This window comes from Prunus persica, chromosome G2 (genome assembly GCF_000346465.2).
Source record: "Prunus persica cultivar Lovell chromosome G2, Prunus_persica_NCBIv2, whole genome shotgun sequence".
NCBI lineage: Eukaryota > Viridiplantae > Streptophyta > Magnoliopsida > Rosales > Rosaceae > Prunus > Prunus persica.
The window spans coordinates 28711283-28727946 of NC_034010.1; the positions used below are offsets into that span (position 1 = coordinate 28711283).

Genomic DNA, 16664 nt, shown 5'->3' on the forward strand with positions numbered 1-16664 from the left:
TAACTAACAGCCAATAAACTAATTACCTGCAATGTGTAAGTTTTCATCCATCTTAATTGTTGAGGTCGACAGATCAACAATATGGCAGCCCAGAATGTTCTCATTAAGTGACGGTACCACTGTGATCGTTCAGGTGAAGGCTGATGTGCGTTGCAGTGGATCATGGCCAACATAGTCAAGTACCCACAAGTTCAAAACAAGCTCTTTGCAGAGATCAAAGGGGTTGTGGCAGAAACAGAGGAGGAGGTGGAGGAGGAGGTGCTGCACAAGTTGCCATATCTGAAAGCTGTGATCTTGGAGGGACTGAGGCGCCATCCGCCGGGGCACTTTCTGCTGCCGCACGCTGTAACCCAGGACGTGGTTTTGGGCGGGCGTTTGGTGCCCAAGAATGGCATTGTGAATTTCATGGTGGCTGATTTGGGGTGGGACCCAGAGGTGTGGGAGGACCCCATGGCATTCAAGCCGGAGAGGTTCTTGAGTGGTGGTGGTAAATGTGGAGGAGTAGAAGAAGCGTTCGATTTAACAGGGAGCAGAGAGATTAAGATGATGCCGTTTGGGGTGGGGAGGAGAATTTGCCCTGCCTCTGGTTTGGCAATGCTTCATCTCCAGTATTTCGTGGCGAATTTGGTTTGGAAATTTGAGTGGAGAGCCGTGGATGGAGATGACGTTGACCTTTCAGAGAAGCCATTGGTCACTGTGGTCATGAAGAATCCATTGCAGGCCCACTTGTCCTCAAGAGTGAAGTGAGAGAGGGTTTATAGTTGTTGGTGTTATTAAACACTTTATATTAGACTGGAATAAAATATATGGGTTGACTTATGTGATTTTGTCCGCAGAGCAAAATGAATATGGTAAAATATTCTAGAAAAAGTGACAAGTGAATAGCTAAAGTATGGCTGTGGAAGAAATCTTTAGAGCATGACTACAAACATGTGGCTGGGAGAAAGTGCCCAAGTCGGTGGACCAAGGCTAAGTCGGCAAACAATCATCTATAAATTGGCATGCAACCTATAATGAAGGGTGGAGTCAACAAAAAAGAGCTCCCAAACTAGATGTGGAGTGAACTAATAAACTACCAACCCAACCTATGTGGGAGCTACAAGCTACCCGACCCAAACTAAGTCATGCATGTGGGGGAGTAAACAAGCCAACTCCCAACCTAGATGGGAGCAAACAAGCTACCCAAATTAAAGTATGTTGAGGGACAAATAGCCTAAACTAATCTAAATTAAGTGTGGTGACTAATAAGTCAATAAGCTATGAAGAAGGGCAATTAGCCTATATTTTTGTATTATTTTTCTCCAGTGTAATAAAATTACTTTATTCAACTATTGTCGTATTGTCCTAAACCCCTTCACACACAAACCAACAACGGTATCAGAGCAACACACATCACACCTACTAAATTCTAACAATGGTATCAGAGCTGGTTAGATCGCATTGGACGTCAGAGCTGGTTTGATTGCTTTGGGCTTAAGGGCTGACTCTAGTCTCTATAAGAGCCATGTTCGATCAACTCCGGGCGCATGAGCCAATTCTAAGGAAGCAAGGTACATGCTATCAATACTTAATTTAAGGTTTCAAGAAATCTAGAGAAGGGGAAGGAGATCTAAAGAAAGTTATAGAGGAGGAGATAGTGAAAATAAAAGAGGTGGGCATGAGAGGAAAAACTTTCCTCCATGTAGGGTGTGCAAAAAAGTTAAGGCACCTAGAAAAAAGAAGCCTGAATGTTGAAACTAAAAAAAATTGGGCGTTGAGAAGAAAAAAAATATTGCCAGCAAAGAAGTATCAAGCTAACTACGAACGACAAAAAGTGCCACACAAGCACGGAACTGCAACATCAACTAGATGTTGATTAATACCATCTTCATGAGGTGAGGAGTGTTGAAAAACTAATGCTCATTTGTTCTATAAATTCTAGAAAAGTTAAGAGTTCACAATAAAGAAGTTGCATGGCGGCAAAGCAAAATGAATGGCTAAAGTATAGCTGTGGAAGAAATCTCTAGAGCATGCATGACTACAAACATGTGGTTGAGAGAAAGTGCCCAATTCGCTGGAACCAAGGCTGAGTCGGCAAACAATCATCTAATCTAAAAGGCGTGCAACCTACAATGAAAGGTGGAGTCAACAAAAAAGAACTCCCAAACTAGATGTGGAGTGAAAGTGGACCAAGGCTTATTAGGGTATGAAGAAGGCCAATTAGCCTACATCTATGTACTATTCTCCTCAGTACAATAAAATCATTTTATTCAACTATTGTCGTAAAGCATCCTTCTGTTTTCACTTGTTTTTATTTTTTATTTTATATATATATATATATATAAAAGATTTCACTATATTGCCAATTATCTTCTTTTAAAAGAGACTCTCCTGTTTGCTTAATGAATTGCACGAATTAAAAAAAAAACACAGCCCCGTTCATCAAAATGTCCATTATGAAGATCTTCTTCCTGTTCCAGTATAGAAAGCCAAACGTGGAGGAACTCTTGCGGCTATAGTATTTAAATATTCCAATTTATTATACTTAAAAGAGTATAGCTATCCGGATATACTATTTAAATATTCGAATTTATTACGTTTATAGAGTATAACAAAAAGGATCAATGTTACAATATTACCATTAGATCTAAAAACAGAAATGAAACATAACCCATTTTCCTTTCAGCACTAAAATTCAGACAGAACAAAGAAACCGTAAGAGACCCAGATCAACAAAGAATTTTCACGCATGATAATCAGATATTGACGGAGAAAACCAAAGTTGGATCCATAGTATATATGTGATTGCAAAAACTCAAATTCTTACTCTTGTCGGATGCTGGTGATGTCTTCACTGTTATCAACAACTCCTGCTACTCCATGTGGCTATTGGGCCCCTAAGAACAGCTTCTTCTCTTTCTTTCTTTTTCTTTTTTTTGCCAAGAACAGCTTCGTCTAAAGCTACAAAACTCTCTTTCTATTTTTCCCTTCCCAATTTTTTTTACCATATTTAATATGTTATTTGCAATCGACAACTTTGTCATTCCCTCGGCCAAATTACCCTTGGCGAAGTTTTCGGGTCTATATGCTGGAACCTACATGGTGCAATTTCTTTTTCCTTTGTTTTTCAGTAAAGTTAACTTGACAAAATTTTAAGATTAATATAAACGTATAGCCGGGCGGCTATACCTTTAAAATAATCGAATTTATCATATTCAAACGGTATAGCCGCACGGCTATAATATTTAAATATTCGAGATTGAAGGAGTACAGCCGTACGCTATACTATTTAAATATTCGAAATTTGAGAAGTATAGCCGCGCGGCTATACTATTTGAATAATGGAATTTATTATATTTAAGGAGTCTAGCCGGGCGGCTATACCTTTTAAATATTCGAATTTATCATATTCGAAGAGTATAGCCGTGCGGCTATACTATTTAAATATTCGCATATAAATAATCGAATTTATTATATTTAGGGAGTATAGCAGCGCGGCCAAACGCTTTGAAAATCCTTCTCCCCGTACCCTCTGCTGCTGACGTGTTTAGATCATAGGGGTGTAATTTGGATTTACGGTCCAAGATCTTCACACTGCAAGAAACGTCCTTCGGTGGCTTCAATTGCTATTACATCTTATTCAGTAGGGTAATTTAGTTAAACAGGACAACATAAGAACGAAAAAGAAAAATTGGATTCAGCTCTACGATTGATTCGCACGCTTATTTCTCCCTGAGGAAGTGAGATACCAAACCCAATTTTCTGTTTCTTGTTTTCTCCTACGTATAAATATCATTTTTTAAGCTCAAAATTGATCGTGAAATCCCGGAAACGCAGGAAAATGAAAGAAATTGAAAGTTCCGATCCGTAAACAAACTCGCTGTTTAATTGACCATTTCTATGGTTCCAGAGGTTCATTTTCTTCTGTTTTCTCGAATATTCTCAGCAACCAAACGAAGCGTAAGCAAGGTGATCCATATATTTTCTTGGGCACCTTCTGCGTTTTTGAAGATTAGGTTCGTTAGGGTTTTAATGCGCTATTGATCTGTGGCTCTATTGGATAGTTTTATTATTCTGCGTCTTTGATTAGTATATTATGGCCCATCTTTGAGCTTTGGATTTATTTCGGGGAAATGGAATTGAAATTTCCATTCTTTTTTCTTTTTTTCTTTCTTAGGTTCTCAGGTTATTGTGTAAATATAATTCATTGTCGTTAATAAGGGGTTGAGGACCTAGAATGCAATTGTTTTGGGTTTATTCTGCTTAATGTTGAGAATTTAATAAGTTTTTCAATTTGTTTCAGAGAATTCAATTCAAATGAGCAGTTGCTTGTGCTGCTTTTGCGGAGATCAGCTGTTTAGCAAAAAATTTATGAACTTTATCACAATTTTAGCCTTAGTCATCCATCTTACTACCACAATGCCTGCATCAATTTCCATTAGCGTAATTATCGTAAGTTTAAACCAATTTCCTAAACCAGATACAAGTAAGTATATTATCATGCAATTGTCCCTTATTAGCTAAAGAATGAGCAATCATATTGGCGTCTCTGTCAATATGATGAACATAAAGTTGATCAAATTGCTAGAATAAGTGCTAAATGCGTGTCAAGTAATACTTAAAGAGCAATACTAGGCATACCACATCTCTAATAAAGGTGGAACCTATTAATATAATGAGATCTACCTTTATTAAAAATGTGGTACACAATGTGATATATAAATATAATATCACCCGCATTTTTTGATACCTAAATATAGTGGTATACAAAGGAGAAGGCATTATATGAGGATTATTTTCAATAGTACGTACTCTCATTTTCATCATTACCTCGCTTCTCCTCTCCTCTATTTCCCTTTCTTCTGTGCCCATAATGGACATTATCAATTTTGTTTAAAAATACATGAAAAGATATTCAAACTTTGGATGCAAGTGCCAAAGTTTAAGCGTGTTAACTAAAATTAAATACATCCATTTGACTACGAATTACGAATTACCTAATAGATAATGCTATTCTTACCACATTTGTATATTGTATTTTTATATCATCTTATGTGAGAGCTAAGGTAAACAACCACATCAATTAAAATTATTTAATATTTTCTTTTTTTTTAATGATTTATTCTAGTATTTGTTTTTCTAATTGCCTTAATTAAAATATACTTCATTTGATTTAATTGATGTGACATATAATATGGACATGCTACATCATGTGATATAGAAATATGTGATAAAAATATGATAAATGTAGCATTACTTTTATCCAATCTTATAGTGTGCACCACACGTGTAGATAGTTCCATAGAAATCAAGTCAACATCAATATGCGTCAGCAATTACATCACTTAATATATTTTAATAAATTTAAGTTTTAGTTATAAAAAAATTTTCACTTTTCAAAAAAACCAAAACTTTTTCAAAAAAAACAAAAAAACCTCTCAACTTTCAAATAAAAAAAAATGCAAAGTCTCCCTAATATTTTCATGCTCTCAACGCTTCTTTATGTAGTCCTTAACTTTATTGTTAAGCTTTCATTTCATTTCATTTGTGTTTTGTCTCATTACTCGCTAGTCAGTTTCTCACCATGGAAACCTGGTTCCTTATCCTCGCCGCACTCTGCATCTCTTTTCTCCTCAAACCCCTTCTCAGTCTCTTCATCCCCTCCATTTCCAAACCCACCGATCAACCCAAACTCCCTCCTGGGCCCACCCCCATCCCGGTCATCGGCCGGTTGTTATGGCTCCGAAGATCCTTCTCCGAAATCGAGCCCATCCTCCGAAACCTCAGGGCCCAATACGGGCCCATCATCACTCTCCGCATCGGCTCCCGCCCCGCCGTCTTCATCGCCAACCGCTCCCTCGCCCACCAGGCCCTCATCCAGAACGGCGCTGTCTTCGCCGACCGCCCGCCCGCTTTACCCACCAACAAGATCGTCAGCAGCAACCAACACAACATCAGCTCCGCCGTCTACGGCCCCACGTGGCGCCTTCTCCGCCGCAACCTCACCTCCGAGATCCTCCACCCTTCCCGCGTCAAATCCTACGGCGAGGCCCGTAAATGGGTTCTGGATATTCTCATCAACCGTCTCGGATCCGAGTCTCAATCGCAGTCCAAAGGCATCAGAGTGGTCGACCATTTTCAGTACGCCATGTTTTGCTTGCTGGTTTTGATGTGCTTTGGGGACAAGTTGAACGAAGAGCAGATCAAAGAAATCGAGGGCGTTCAGCGCCGCTTGCTATTGAGCTTTGGGCGATTCAACATCCTCAACTTTTGGCCCAAATTGACAAAAATTCTGTTGAAAAATCGCTGGAACGCGCTATTTCAGCTCCGTAAGGAACAAGAAGACGTGCTCATTCCTCTGATTCGAGCACGACAGAAAGCGAAGAATGAAAAGCTGAGTAGGAAGGACGACGACAAAGATGATGACTTTGTGTTGGCGTACGTTGATACGTTGTGGGATCTCCAGATTTCTGATGAGAAGGAAAAGAGGAAGCTCTCTGAAGGTGAAATAGTGAGTCTCTGTTCGGAGTTTCTCAACGCGGGTACTGATACTACTTCGACTGCGTTGCAGTGGATCATGGCCAACATAGTCAAGTTCCCACAAGTCCAAGACAAGCTCTTTGCAGAGATTAAAGGGGTGGTGGCAGAAACAGAGGAAGAGGTGAAAGAGGAGGTCTTGCACAAGTTGCCGTATCTGAAAGCTGTAATCTTGGAGGGTTTGAGGCGTCACCCGCCGGGGCACTTTGTGCTGCCACACGCCGTGACCCAGGACGTCGTTTTGGATGGTCATGTGGTGCCCAAGAACGGTAGTGTCAATTTCATGGTGGCTGATATGGGGTTGGACCCAGAGGTGTGGGAGGACCCCATGGCATTCAAGCCTGAGAGGTTCTTGAGTGGTGGTGAATGTGGAGGAGCAGAAGGGTTCGATTTAACAGGGAGCAGAGAGATTAAGATGATGCCGTTTGGGGTGGGGAGGAGAATTTGTCCTGGCTCTGGTTTGGCAGTGCTTCATCTGGAGTATTTCGTGGCCAATTTGGTCTGGAAATTTGAGTGGAGAGCTGTGGAGGGAGATGATGTTGACCTGTCGGAGAAGCAAGAGTTCACTGTGGTCATGAAGAATCCATTGCAGGCCCATTTATCCCCAAGAGTGAAATAAGTGAGAGAAGGTTTGTTTTGGTCGATTGTGTGTAATTAAGGACTTGTTAGGGACTCTTGAAAGTGTTTACCACATAAAAAAAAAATCTATGTGTTCTTACTTATGCGACTCAGAAATCACAATTTGATCCATTTCTCGTTGTGTGAAATGAGTAACGTGCCTTTAAAGAAAACAAGGTAAGAATGAGGTGAGAGGAAGGAAAGACGGAAAGCTTTAATTTGAAACAGATGCTACTTTCCAGAAGAGAACAATTTGGTCTAATAGATTTTGCATTTTGGTGTGTGCAGTGTGCGTGTAAATGCCTTGCATTGGATGATGTATTTTTCTGCACAAGTAGCCACTCCGTTCAGGGAAGTCTTTCAAACTTCAACGTAAATAATTATATAATGCAATTTTTCAGAAGACATGGGAAGTTTTCACCCCAAAAAAAAAAAAAAAGAGACATGGGAAGTTTCAACTATCATACAAAAGACATGGGACGTTTCAACTATCATACAAAAGACAAAAAAAAAAAAAAAAAAAAAACCTATCATACAAAAGACATGGGACGTTTCAACTATATATGCGTGGCAGCTTCAAATACCACCAAGACATAAACATCCAGTCAACTTCAGTGTTCGTCAGCAACTACGTCCCTAAAATACAAACAGAGCAAAAGACTCTGTTCAGCGGTTTGGAGAAATTTATTTGAGAGACATTCTTTAGGGTATTATATGAAATTTTTTCCAACTATTTAAATTTTTTATTTTTTAAAGTTTATATTTATAGATCAAATTTTTGATAAATTGAAACTGTTTCGACATCCAATTGTATCATACAAAATTAATGAACATGATGCTTTAAAAAGATACTAAAATTTCAATAATACAATAAAGGGGTCGAACGATATCGGATTAAGTGATTTTTTGTAGAGATATCTTTGAATGATTATCTAAAACATATACGATTTGAATTAGTAAAATAAAATGTGAAGTGGGCCTTACAAGGTTGTCCCTCAAATAAACTAATTTGAGGGATCTCTCGATAGAATCTCTCTGAAAGCCCTCAGAAATCACAATTTAATCTGTTTCTCATTGTGTGAAATGAGTAACGTGCCGCTTAAGAAAAGAAAGTAAGAATGAAATTGCAAACACAGCTTAGAGATTTTGAAATAGTTTTGCGTTGGTACTGAGACAGGAAAGACGGACAGAACTTCAATTTGAAATAGATGCTACTTTCCAGTAGAGAACTGTTCGGTCTAATAGATTTTGTGTTTTGGTATAATGCATTGCATTATGCGTTCTTCTGCAGAAGTTGCCATTCTGTTGAGTATAAACAGCCGGCATCTCCCATATCCTGTCAACTTCAGTATTCGTTGGCGGCTACGTTCCTACAAAAACCAAAAAAAAAAAAAAAATTCATTCAAAAATTCATTGAGTCTCTTTTATTTATTTATTTAAATTATTGAGTCTTTTTAACTTCCTGTCTTTGTGTCATTGCTCTCATTGCTCATTATTCACCATGGAAACCTGGTTCCTTATCGTCATCACCCTCTGCATCTCTTTCCTCCTCAAACCCATCCTCAGTCTCTTCATCCCCACCGTTTCCAAACCCAAACTCCCTCCTGGGCCCCTCACCATCCCCGTTATCGGCAACTTCTTATGGCTTCGCAAGTCATTCTCCGAACTCGAGCCCGTCCTCCGAAACCTCAAGGCCCGATACGGACCTATGGTCACTCTCCACATCGGCTCCCGCCCCGCCCTATTCGTCGCGGACCGCTCCCTGGCCCACCAGGCCCTCGTCCAAAACGGCGCCGTCTTCGCAGACCGCCCTCCGGCTTTAGCGACCGACAAAGTGCAAAACAGCAATCAGCACAACATCAACTCCGCCGTCTACGGTCCCACGTGGCGTCTCCTCCGCCGCAACCTCACCTCCGAAATCCTCCACCCTTCCCGGGTCAAGTCCTACGGTGGGGCCCGCAAATGGGTTCTCGACATCCTCGTCAACCAGCTCGAAACAGAGTCTCAATCCCAACCCAAAGGCGTCAAAGTGGTCGACCATTTGCAATACTCCATGTTTTGCTTGCTGGTTTTGATGTGCTTTGGGGACAGATTGGATGAAAACCAAATCAAAGAAATAGAGGGTGTTCAGCGTCGCTCTCTCTTGAGTTTTGGGCGATATAATTTCCTCAATTTTTGGCCCAAATTGACCAAGATTCTGTTAAGAAAGCACTGGGACGAGTTCTTGCAGCTCCGTAAGGAACAAGAAGACGTGCTCATCCCTCTGATTCGAGCACGACAAAACAAGGCAAAGGATGAAAGCGGTAGAGGGGAGGAGTTTGTGTTGGCGTATGTTGATACGTTGTTGGATCTTCAGCTCCCTGACGAGAAGGAAAAGAGGAAGCTTTCTGAAGACGAAATAGTGAGTCTCTGTTCGGAGTTTCTCAACGCGGGTACTGATACTACTTCGACTGCGTTGCAGTGGATCATGGCCAACGTAGTGAAGTACCCACAAATCCAAGACAAGCTCTTTGAAGAGATTAAAGGAGTTGTGGAGGAAACAGAGGAAGAGGTGAAAGAGGAGGTCCTGCACAAGTTGCCGTATCTGAAAGCTGTGATCTTGGAGGGTCTGAGGCGCCACCCACCGGGGCACTTTGTGCTGCCACACGCTGTGACACAGGACGTGGTTTTGAATGGTCATGTGGTGCCCAAAAATGGAACAATCAATTTCATGGTGGCTGAGATGGGGTGGGACCCAGAAGTGTGGGAAGATCCCATGGCGTTCAAGCCTGAGAGGTTCTTGGGTGGTGGTGATTGTGGAGGAGCAGAAGAAGGGTTCGACTTAACAGGGAGCAGAGAGATTAAGATGATGCCGTTTGGGGCGGGGAGGAGAATTTGTCCCGGCTCTGGTTTAGCAGTGCTTCATCTCGAGTATTTTGTGGCTAATTTGGTTTGGAAATTTGAGTGGAGAGCTGTGGAGGGAGACGATGTTGACTTGTCAGAAAAGCAGGAGTTCACTGTAGTCATGAAGAATCCATTGCAGGCTCACTTATCCCCCAGACTGAAATAAGTGGAGAGGGTCTTTGCTTACTTGTCTCATTTTCTGCATCAGCTTAGCTTCAGCTATGTTATATTATTGTTGTTTAGAAAGAAAAAAGAAACAATATCAGCTATGTTAATATTTATCAACAAACAATTACAGCTCTGCTCTGTGAATATTTTTGCTCTCCTTCATAGTTTACTGCTCAAGGAAAAAGCAGCTGTTCGTAGAGCTCTGGGCCCAAATAAAAGCAGAGTCCACATAGACATTGGGTCTAAAAAGAAAGCTTAAAACCTGAACAAGTTTTAAGGATTCGTAGACCCACATTGGGCTTTGGGGTTTTGAGTACCCAAGTTAAGGTTCTCTTTTTTAGTACTAGCGTTAGTGTAAACTAGAAGAAAATATGAGGTTTCTCACGTACATTAACAAAGTGTTATAAGAGTTAAGATGAAAGACTACTGATTAAGTCATTTTTCAATGAGTTACACCCCGTTATCAAGTTAAGGATGATTATTTAGTGAATCCGGTTACTCAAGGACAACTTTATCTTCCGCTCTCATACTCACCCAAAAAAACAGAAACCACCCAACTTTCACAACAACCATAAAGGCATCGTTTTTTGTTTACATCGGTGTAAAAGTTGAAACCTAGACAGACAGACACAAAGAGAAAATTAATTACTGAAAATTTTACAAATGTTATAAAATAACCTAGAATATGTGCGATAATTCAGAGCTGCACGTAAAGTAGATGAGACACAGCATTTAACGAGGTTCGGCTATGCCTACGTCCTCGGAGAGCAGCAGCAGTAACTTTTCCACTATGTAAAATAATAGGGCTACAAGTTTAGTGTTTAGAATATATGTGGCTCACTGAATTTTCTCTCTAGGAGAATTTCTCTCTGCTCTCTCTTCTCTCTTTCTTCCTTCTCTTCCTTTCTCTTTTTTTCTTCTCTTCTTCTTTCCGTTTCTCTTCTTATTTATAGGCTGAAATAATCACTATTCATCACTATTCATCACTGTTCACCCGTGACAGACAGACTCTATCAAAGCCGCCAAATGAACAGTAATGAACAGTAATGAAACAGTAATGAAAACTCTATCAAGCCGCCAAATGAACAGTAATGAACAGTAATGAATAGTAAGTGGGCTCCACATGTTTATTCTTTTACAACACTCCCCCTTGGAGACCACTAATGATATGTCGGTTGTATCATTAAAGACTTGCTTGGAGAAAACCTAGTAAGGTAGAGAACTGATGGAAAGAAGAGTACAACAATCTGTATAGCATACTTCTGGATGCTCCCCCTGATTAATATCTCCCCCTGATGTCTTCATGACTATCTTTTGGATTGAGAATCTTTCGGAGTGAGTGGATGATGTAGCCACCAACAATTCATATAGTAAATATATTTCCAGTGAGCTATCTCTATGTAAATCATAGAAATTTTCAGAGTCCGCATATCTAATAACGCTTGGGCTATTTATAAGTTCACTTGAAAGAATATGCCCATACATGGTGTTATGCAGAAATAGCATCAAATATACCTCACATCATCCCAAAATGATGGTGATGGAGTTGAGCCTTATCTGGAAAATATGATGTCCGGTCCAACATACTTCCGGAAAATCCTTAAAGTGCCCAACGGATAATCCTCATAAAAATGCTTCAATACTTTCTTAGTATAAGCAAGTATCTCGTTGGCATAATACTCGATCTTTAAGTCGAGACAAATATTTCTGGAATTCTTGAGAAGCTTTAATGTGTTGCAAACACATTATAATCAATATACTCACTGAGGCAATTTATGTACATTAACATTGAGTACAGATTTTGTGCTTCAGGCACATGTCTACAGACTTGCTTCATGCAATTTCAATCCTTTCAAGGATTTTGTTTAAAGGGATTAAACTCTATGACACATTATATAGCTTTAACCCAGCTATTTATATATCTTTAGGGAATCACTTCAGGTGATATGCTCTGTGCATTTAATAACCCTTAAAGATAACATGTTGGTCTTCGTAAATGTGCAATAAAGGAGCACAATTGAATCTATAAATATGGAGAAAACCCAACATCCCTTGTTTATGTCAAAAACATTGTGTCATACTGTGGGTTTGTTCTTTCACGTTCATTCTCATCTATAATGGAATTGCCTCATTTCATTTTGGCCAATGATATTGTCGACATTTAATAATTGAACGTGGTTCCAATCAACACAGCCCATTAATGATTTGAGTAGCTACTCCAAAACCAAAAATTGTCATTCATCAATTCATGATCCCACCATTCTCATGTGCATGCGCATGCATGAATTATAAGCATTTATTTGCCTTTGGGTACCCAAGCCACTTCATGGGGCTTTTATTATGTGAGAATGTGGATTATAACCTCCATTGGAGCGTTATTTAGTAGTAGGGCGTGGATAATCTCTACTTAGGGAGTTGGAACATTGAGAACCCATATATCTGTCATGCTGCAGGCATGCCACAGATTAATACATACATGTCAATTAATTTCTAGGACTTTAACCCATATTATGGGACTTTAACCCATATAATTTGCTACGCATTAGGCGTGCATAATATCAATATTGACATGTCAAAGGATTGTCCATTTGGGACTTCAATCCACATCATTTGCTACGCAACAGGCGTGCATCATATTGATCACTGCTATACCCATGTTATGTTCTTATGGGACTTTTAATCTGTGCAGTGTATTATCAATGTATCCAACTTGCAATCTGTAAAATTTGCATTAATAATTCATGGATACATACAAGTCATTCTTTTGGAACGGACTTATCTCCCCATTTGGTTACCTTTCAAGATAAAATATCAAATAGGTATATAAGCATAAAATAACACAAGTATTGCTTACATCCTTAGGTGGGAGAAACTTTTCTCAAGTATCATTCAAGCTCATATCAGCCCAGTAAATATAATGTAGCACTTGATGATCTAGTTATATCCTGCAAGAGCAAAAATCACAACTCTTTTGCCTCTGTCAAAACAAATAACCCTCATAGTTAGGATTACTTCATGGATTCATTCTTCAGATGTTCATTCTAAAGAAATAAAATCTCTTATGAACAGAGAGTTATAAAAAGAGAAAAAATGCAAAAATAATGTGATATTGATTGCAAGAGAAGGTAAGCAATCAGGGAAGGAAGCTAGTGGGAGCAGACAATAAGCTCTCATATCTCCTAGTCTAGAAGGACCTCAGGAGATTAGAGCATAAGGCCGCCTTTACAATTCCCTGATCTTGCAGAAACATGATCAGGGATAGTCTTGCTTCCTGAATGGATGATCAGAGATAGTCTTGCTTCTCAGGCATATTAAGTGCTTACTGATAAGAAAAACAAGTAGATATCGCATCACTAGGTATGGAGTAAACTAGATGTCTTCTGTAAAGAAAATTTCGTTAGTAACACATTTATACACAAATACAATGAATAGGTAGAACCGGTGAATTTCAAATTAACCATAGGAAAATTGCGAGATTCTCGGGATGCTGTTGAAAAAGTGCGAGATTCTCGGGATGCTTTTGAAAAAGTAGCTCCGTGAAATCCGTAAAGCAAGATCGGCTTTGAAAATAATGCTTGAAAACGCCGAAAGTGCCGACAGGCATTATTAGAGGCCACGTGAAGTTTTGGACTCTAGGAAAGAAAAAGATAATATGGGGATTCGAGAAGATATTGGGGTCCTGAAAAACAGTAGCCATATTTCCTCCTATATATATGGCCTTTGTAAAACTTGATTGGAGCAACTGCGTTTCAACTCAAATTTCTTCATTTTCTGAAACTTTAGTTTTCCTAAGACTTTCTTCGAAACCTTCTCAAAAATGGCTTCCTCTTCTTCCTGCCCAAATTATTTCAATTTAAATGATGCTCCAACAGCAAACAGTGACGCCAAAGTTTGGCGTCCATCCTTTGTATCCCAAAATCGTCATCTCACAGTTAATGATTCTGTGATGATGAATGATGCTACTGCTGTCATAGTAGCTAGGAATTTCATTACTCCAATGGATGAAATGCTGTTAACAGGGAGGTCTGAGGAAGAGGCTATTAATGACTCAATGGCTTTTAGCATTCAGAGTGCTGTTTCTGTTTCTAACATGGCTGATCGTTTGCGTGTTAGAGCAAACGAGGTTGAGAAGCTGACAACTGAAAATTCGTCTCTCCAAAGAATGCTTCATGAGTCTCAACAGGAGGTTGAGAAACTTAAAGGAGAGAATAATTCCTTGTTGAAACTGGTGAGTTCGTACTCAGTTGATACACTGAGAAGGCTAGACATGCTGCAGGTCTCCAATGAAAGAATTTTGGGAGACCACGAGAAGCTCATGGCTAAGCTTAAGAGGCGCCGTCCTCTTCCTTCAGAGGCTTCCAGAACATAATGTAATTTTATAGATTTTACAGGGCCTGCACCTTCATTGCAGGTGGAAAAAATCTATCTGTTGTATGTTTCTGTAATAATAATTGCGCACATTCTTAAACTTGCACCTGTGGTTTTTACGTCTTTTCAAAATGACGGTTTGGAACCTTGTGCCTTATAGGTTCAAATAACCACATTGTCTCTCCCAAATTGCATGGTAGCCCGGAACTTTTGGCCTGGGCACAAACTCAGAATTTATTTGCCCTTTTCAAATGGACATGAAATATGAATTGAGTAAAAGCCACGATAATATCGCAATATAGTAGTGAAGAGCATTAACTACTATATACCCACAACTTCAAGTTCAGGATCTCTCATATATTTGGATCCATGGGCTTCCGGTCCAGGTATAATAAAATATGTGGGGAGCCTCAATTCATTATTTGAGGTTTATATTGATATTATCCATTTCGCGGTGTATTCTTAACAACCGGAATTCATAAAATATATTTCTTCCTTGAGGTGTCGATTATAACATAATCGAACTTTATTAAATTCATCATCTTCTTATGCCAAAGAAATATGTGGTGTACCACAATTTGCAATAATACCTCAAGGGTTGTCCATTTAATTGTTGGAACTTCAGGTTCTCAATACTCTTAAATTTTGAACTTCAGGCCAAAGCCACATATTCTCATGGTATGGACATTTTTACAATTTTCTGTACATATTCCGGGACTTCAAGCCCTTACATAATTGTCCATATTTTGAGGAACTTCTGGCATCTCATTTAATTTCTCATCCATGAGTTTAAGGAACTGCAGGTTCCCTTTTGTATATAGTGACGGTTTACCCAAAATGGTTCATATTTATGCATACGTCACTATTCATGTGAATAGTACTATTCATGTGAATAGTACTATTCATCAAGTCATGAATACGTATCTATTCATCTGCCAGTACAGTTATCATCAATGTGTACGGCACCATGAAACTGCAGGTTCCCTTTTGTATATAGTGACGGTTTACCCAAAATGGTTCATATTTATGCATACGTCACTATTCATGTGAATAGTACTGTTCATCAAGTCATGAATACATATCTATTCATGTGTACAGTACATCTGCCAGTACAGTTATCATCCATGGCTCATATTTATGCATACGTCACTATTCATGTGAATAGTACTGTTCATCAAGTCATGAATACATATCTATTCATGTGTACAGTACATCTGCCAGTACAGTTATCATCCATGTGTACGGCACTATGAACCAATACGGTACTATTACATCATTAAGGAACCCCAACAAGTATAGTACCGGAGAGACTGCCAGCTCTCATATCAATATTATCATCAAGGATCTTCAAGTCCTGATGTAATTGTATGATGAGGATCAAGGAATTGCTGGTCCTGATCTGCATACTGTAAAAACTCATCATACAGCACATTTAGTCCATAAAATAAATTGCTGGTAAATAAATTACTGGTATGGACGATAAAACCCGCACCACACTTTAAATAAAAGTAAAGGCGTGGACGATAAACCCGCACCACCCTTTTAAATAAATGTAAATGTGCGGTAATTTAAATTCATAAATTAAACGTGCGTGTATGGGCACTAATTCTGCTCCATACTTTTAAATGAACGTAAAGGCGTGGACGATAAACCCGCACCACCCTTTTAAATAAATGTAAATGTGCGGTAATTTAAATTCATAAATTAAATTGTTAGTATTAGTAACGGTCTCCCACTGATAATATGTTTAGTATTACCAAGGGTCCATTTTTGTTAATGGTTAGTAATAGAAAAGCAGATAAATATAGTATATTATATTACCATCAACTTTTCATATATATATATATATATTATACTGATATATTAGTGGAAAGCTAGATGCGTTGGCTTTTCTTCTTTACATCAACATAATGGTTAGTATTATAAATAATAGTGCAGCACAAAAATTATACCTGAGAGCTTCTCGTGCTGATAACGTGTTATAAAATAACCTAGAATATGTGCGATAATTCAGAGCTGCACGTAAAGTAGATGAGACACAGCATTTAACGAGGTTCGGCTATGCCTACGTCCTCGGAGAGCAGCAGCAGTAACTTTTCCACTATGTAAAA

At 39.1% G+C, this 16664-nt stretch overlaps 3 protein-coding genes across 3 annotated transcripts; all 3 read left to right on the forward strand.

Annotated features, from left to right (window-relative positions):
• Positions 145–747, forward strand: LOC18785536 (cytochrome P450 89A2; the record flags this gene model as incomplete). Its single annotated transcript, XM_007219536.2, has 1 exon — positions 145–747. A coding segment is annotated over one exon (603 nt), but the record flags the coding sequence as incomplete, so codon positions are not given.
• On the forward strand, positions 5216–7283 carry LOC18786147 (cytochrome P450 89A2). Its single transcript, XM_007218942.2, has one exon. The coding sequence runs from the start codon at positions 5564–5566 to the stop codon at positions 7133–7135; it is 1572 nt and encodes a 523-aa protein (XP_007219004.1). The 5' UTR covers positions 5216–5563; the 3' UTR covers positions 7136–7283.
• On the forward strand, positions 8301–10349 carry LOC18785555 (cytochrome P450 89A2). The gene has a single exon (XM_007218956.2). The coding sequence runs from the start codon at positions 8636–8638 to the stop codon at positions 10181–10183; it is 1548 nt and encodes a 515-aa protein (XP_007219018.1). The 5' UTR covers positions 8301–8635; the 3' UTR covers positions 10184–10349.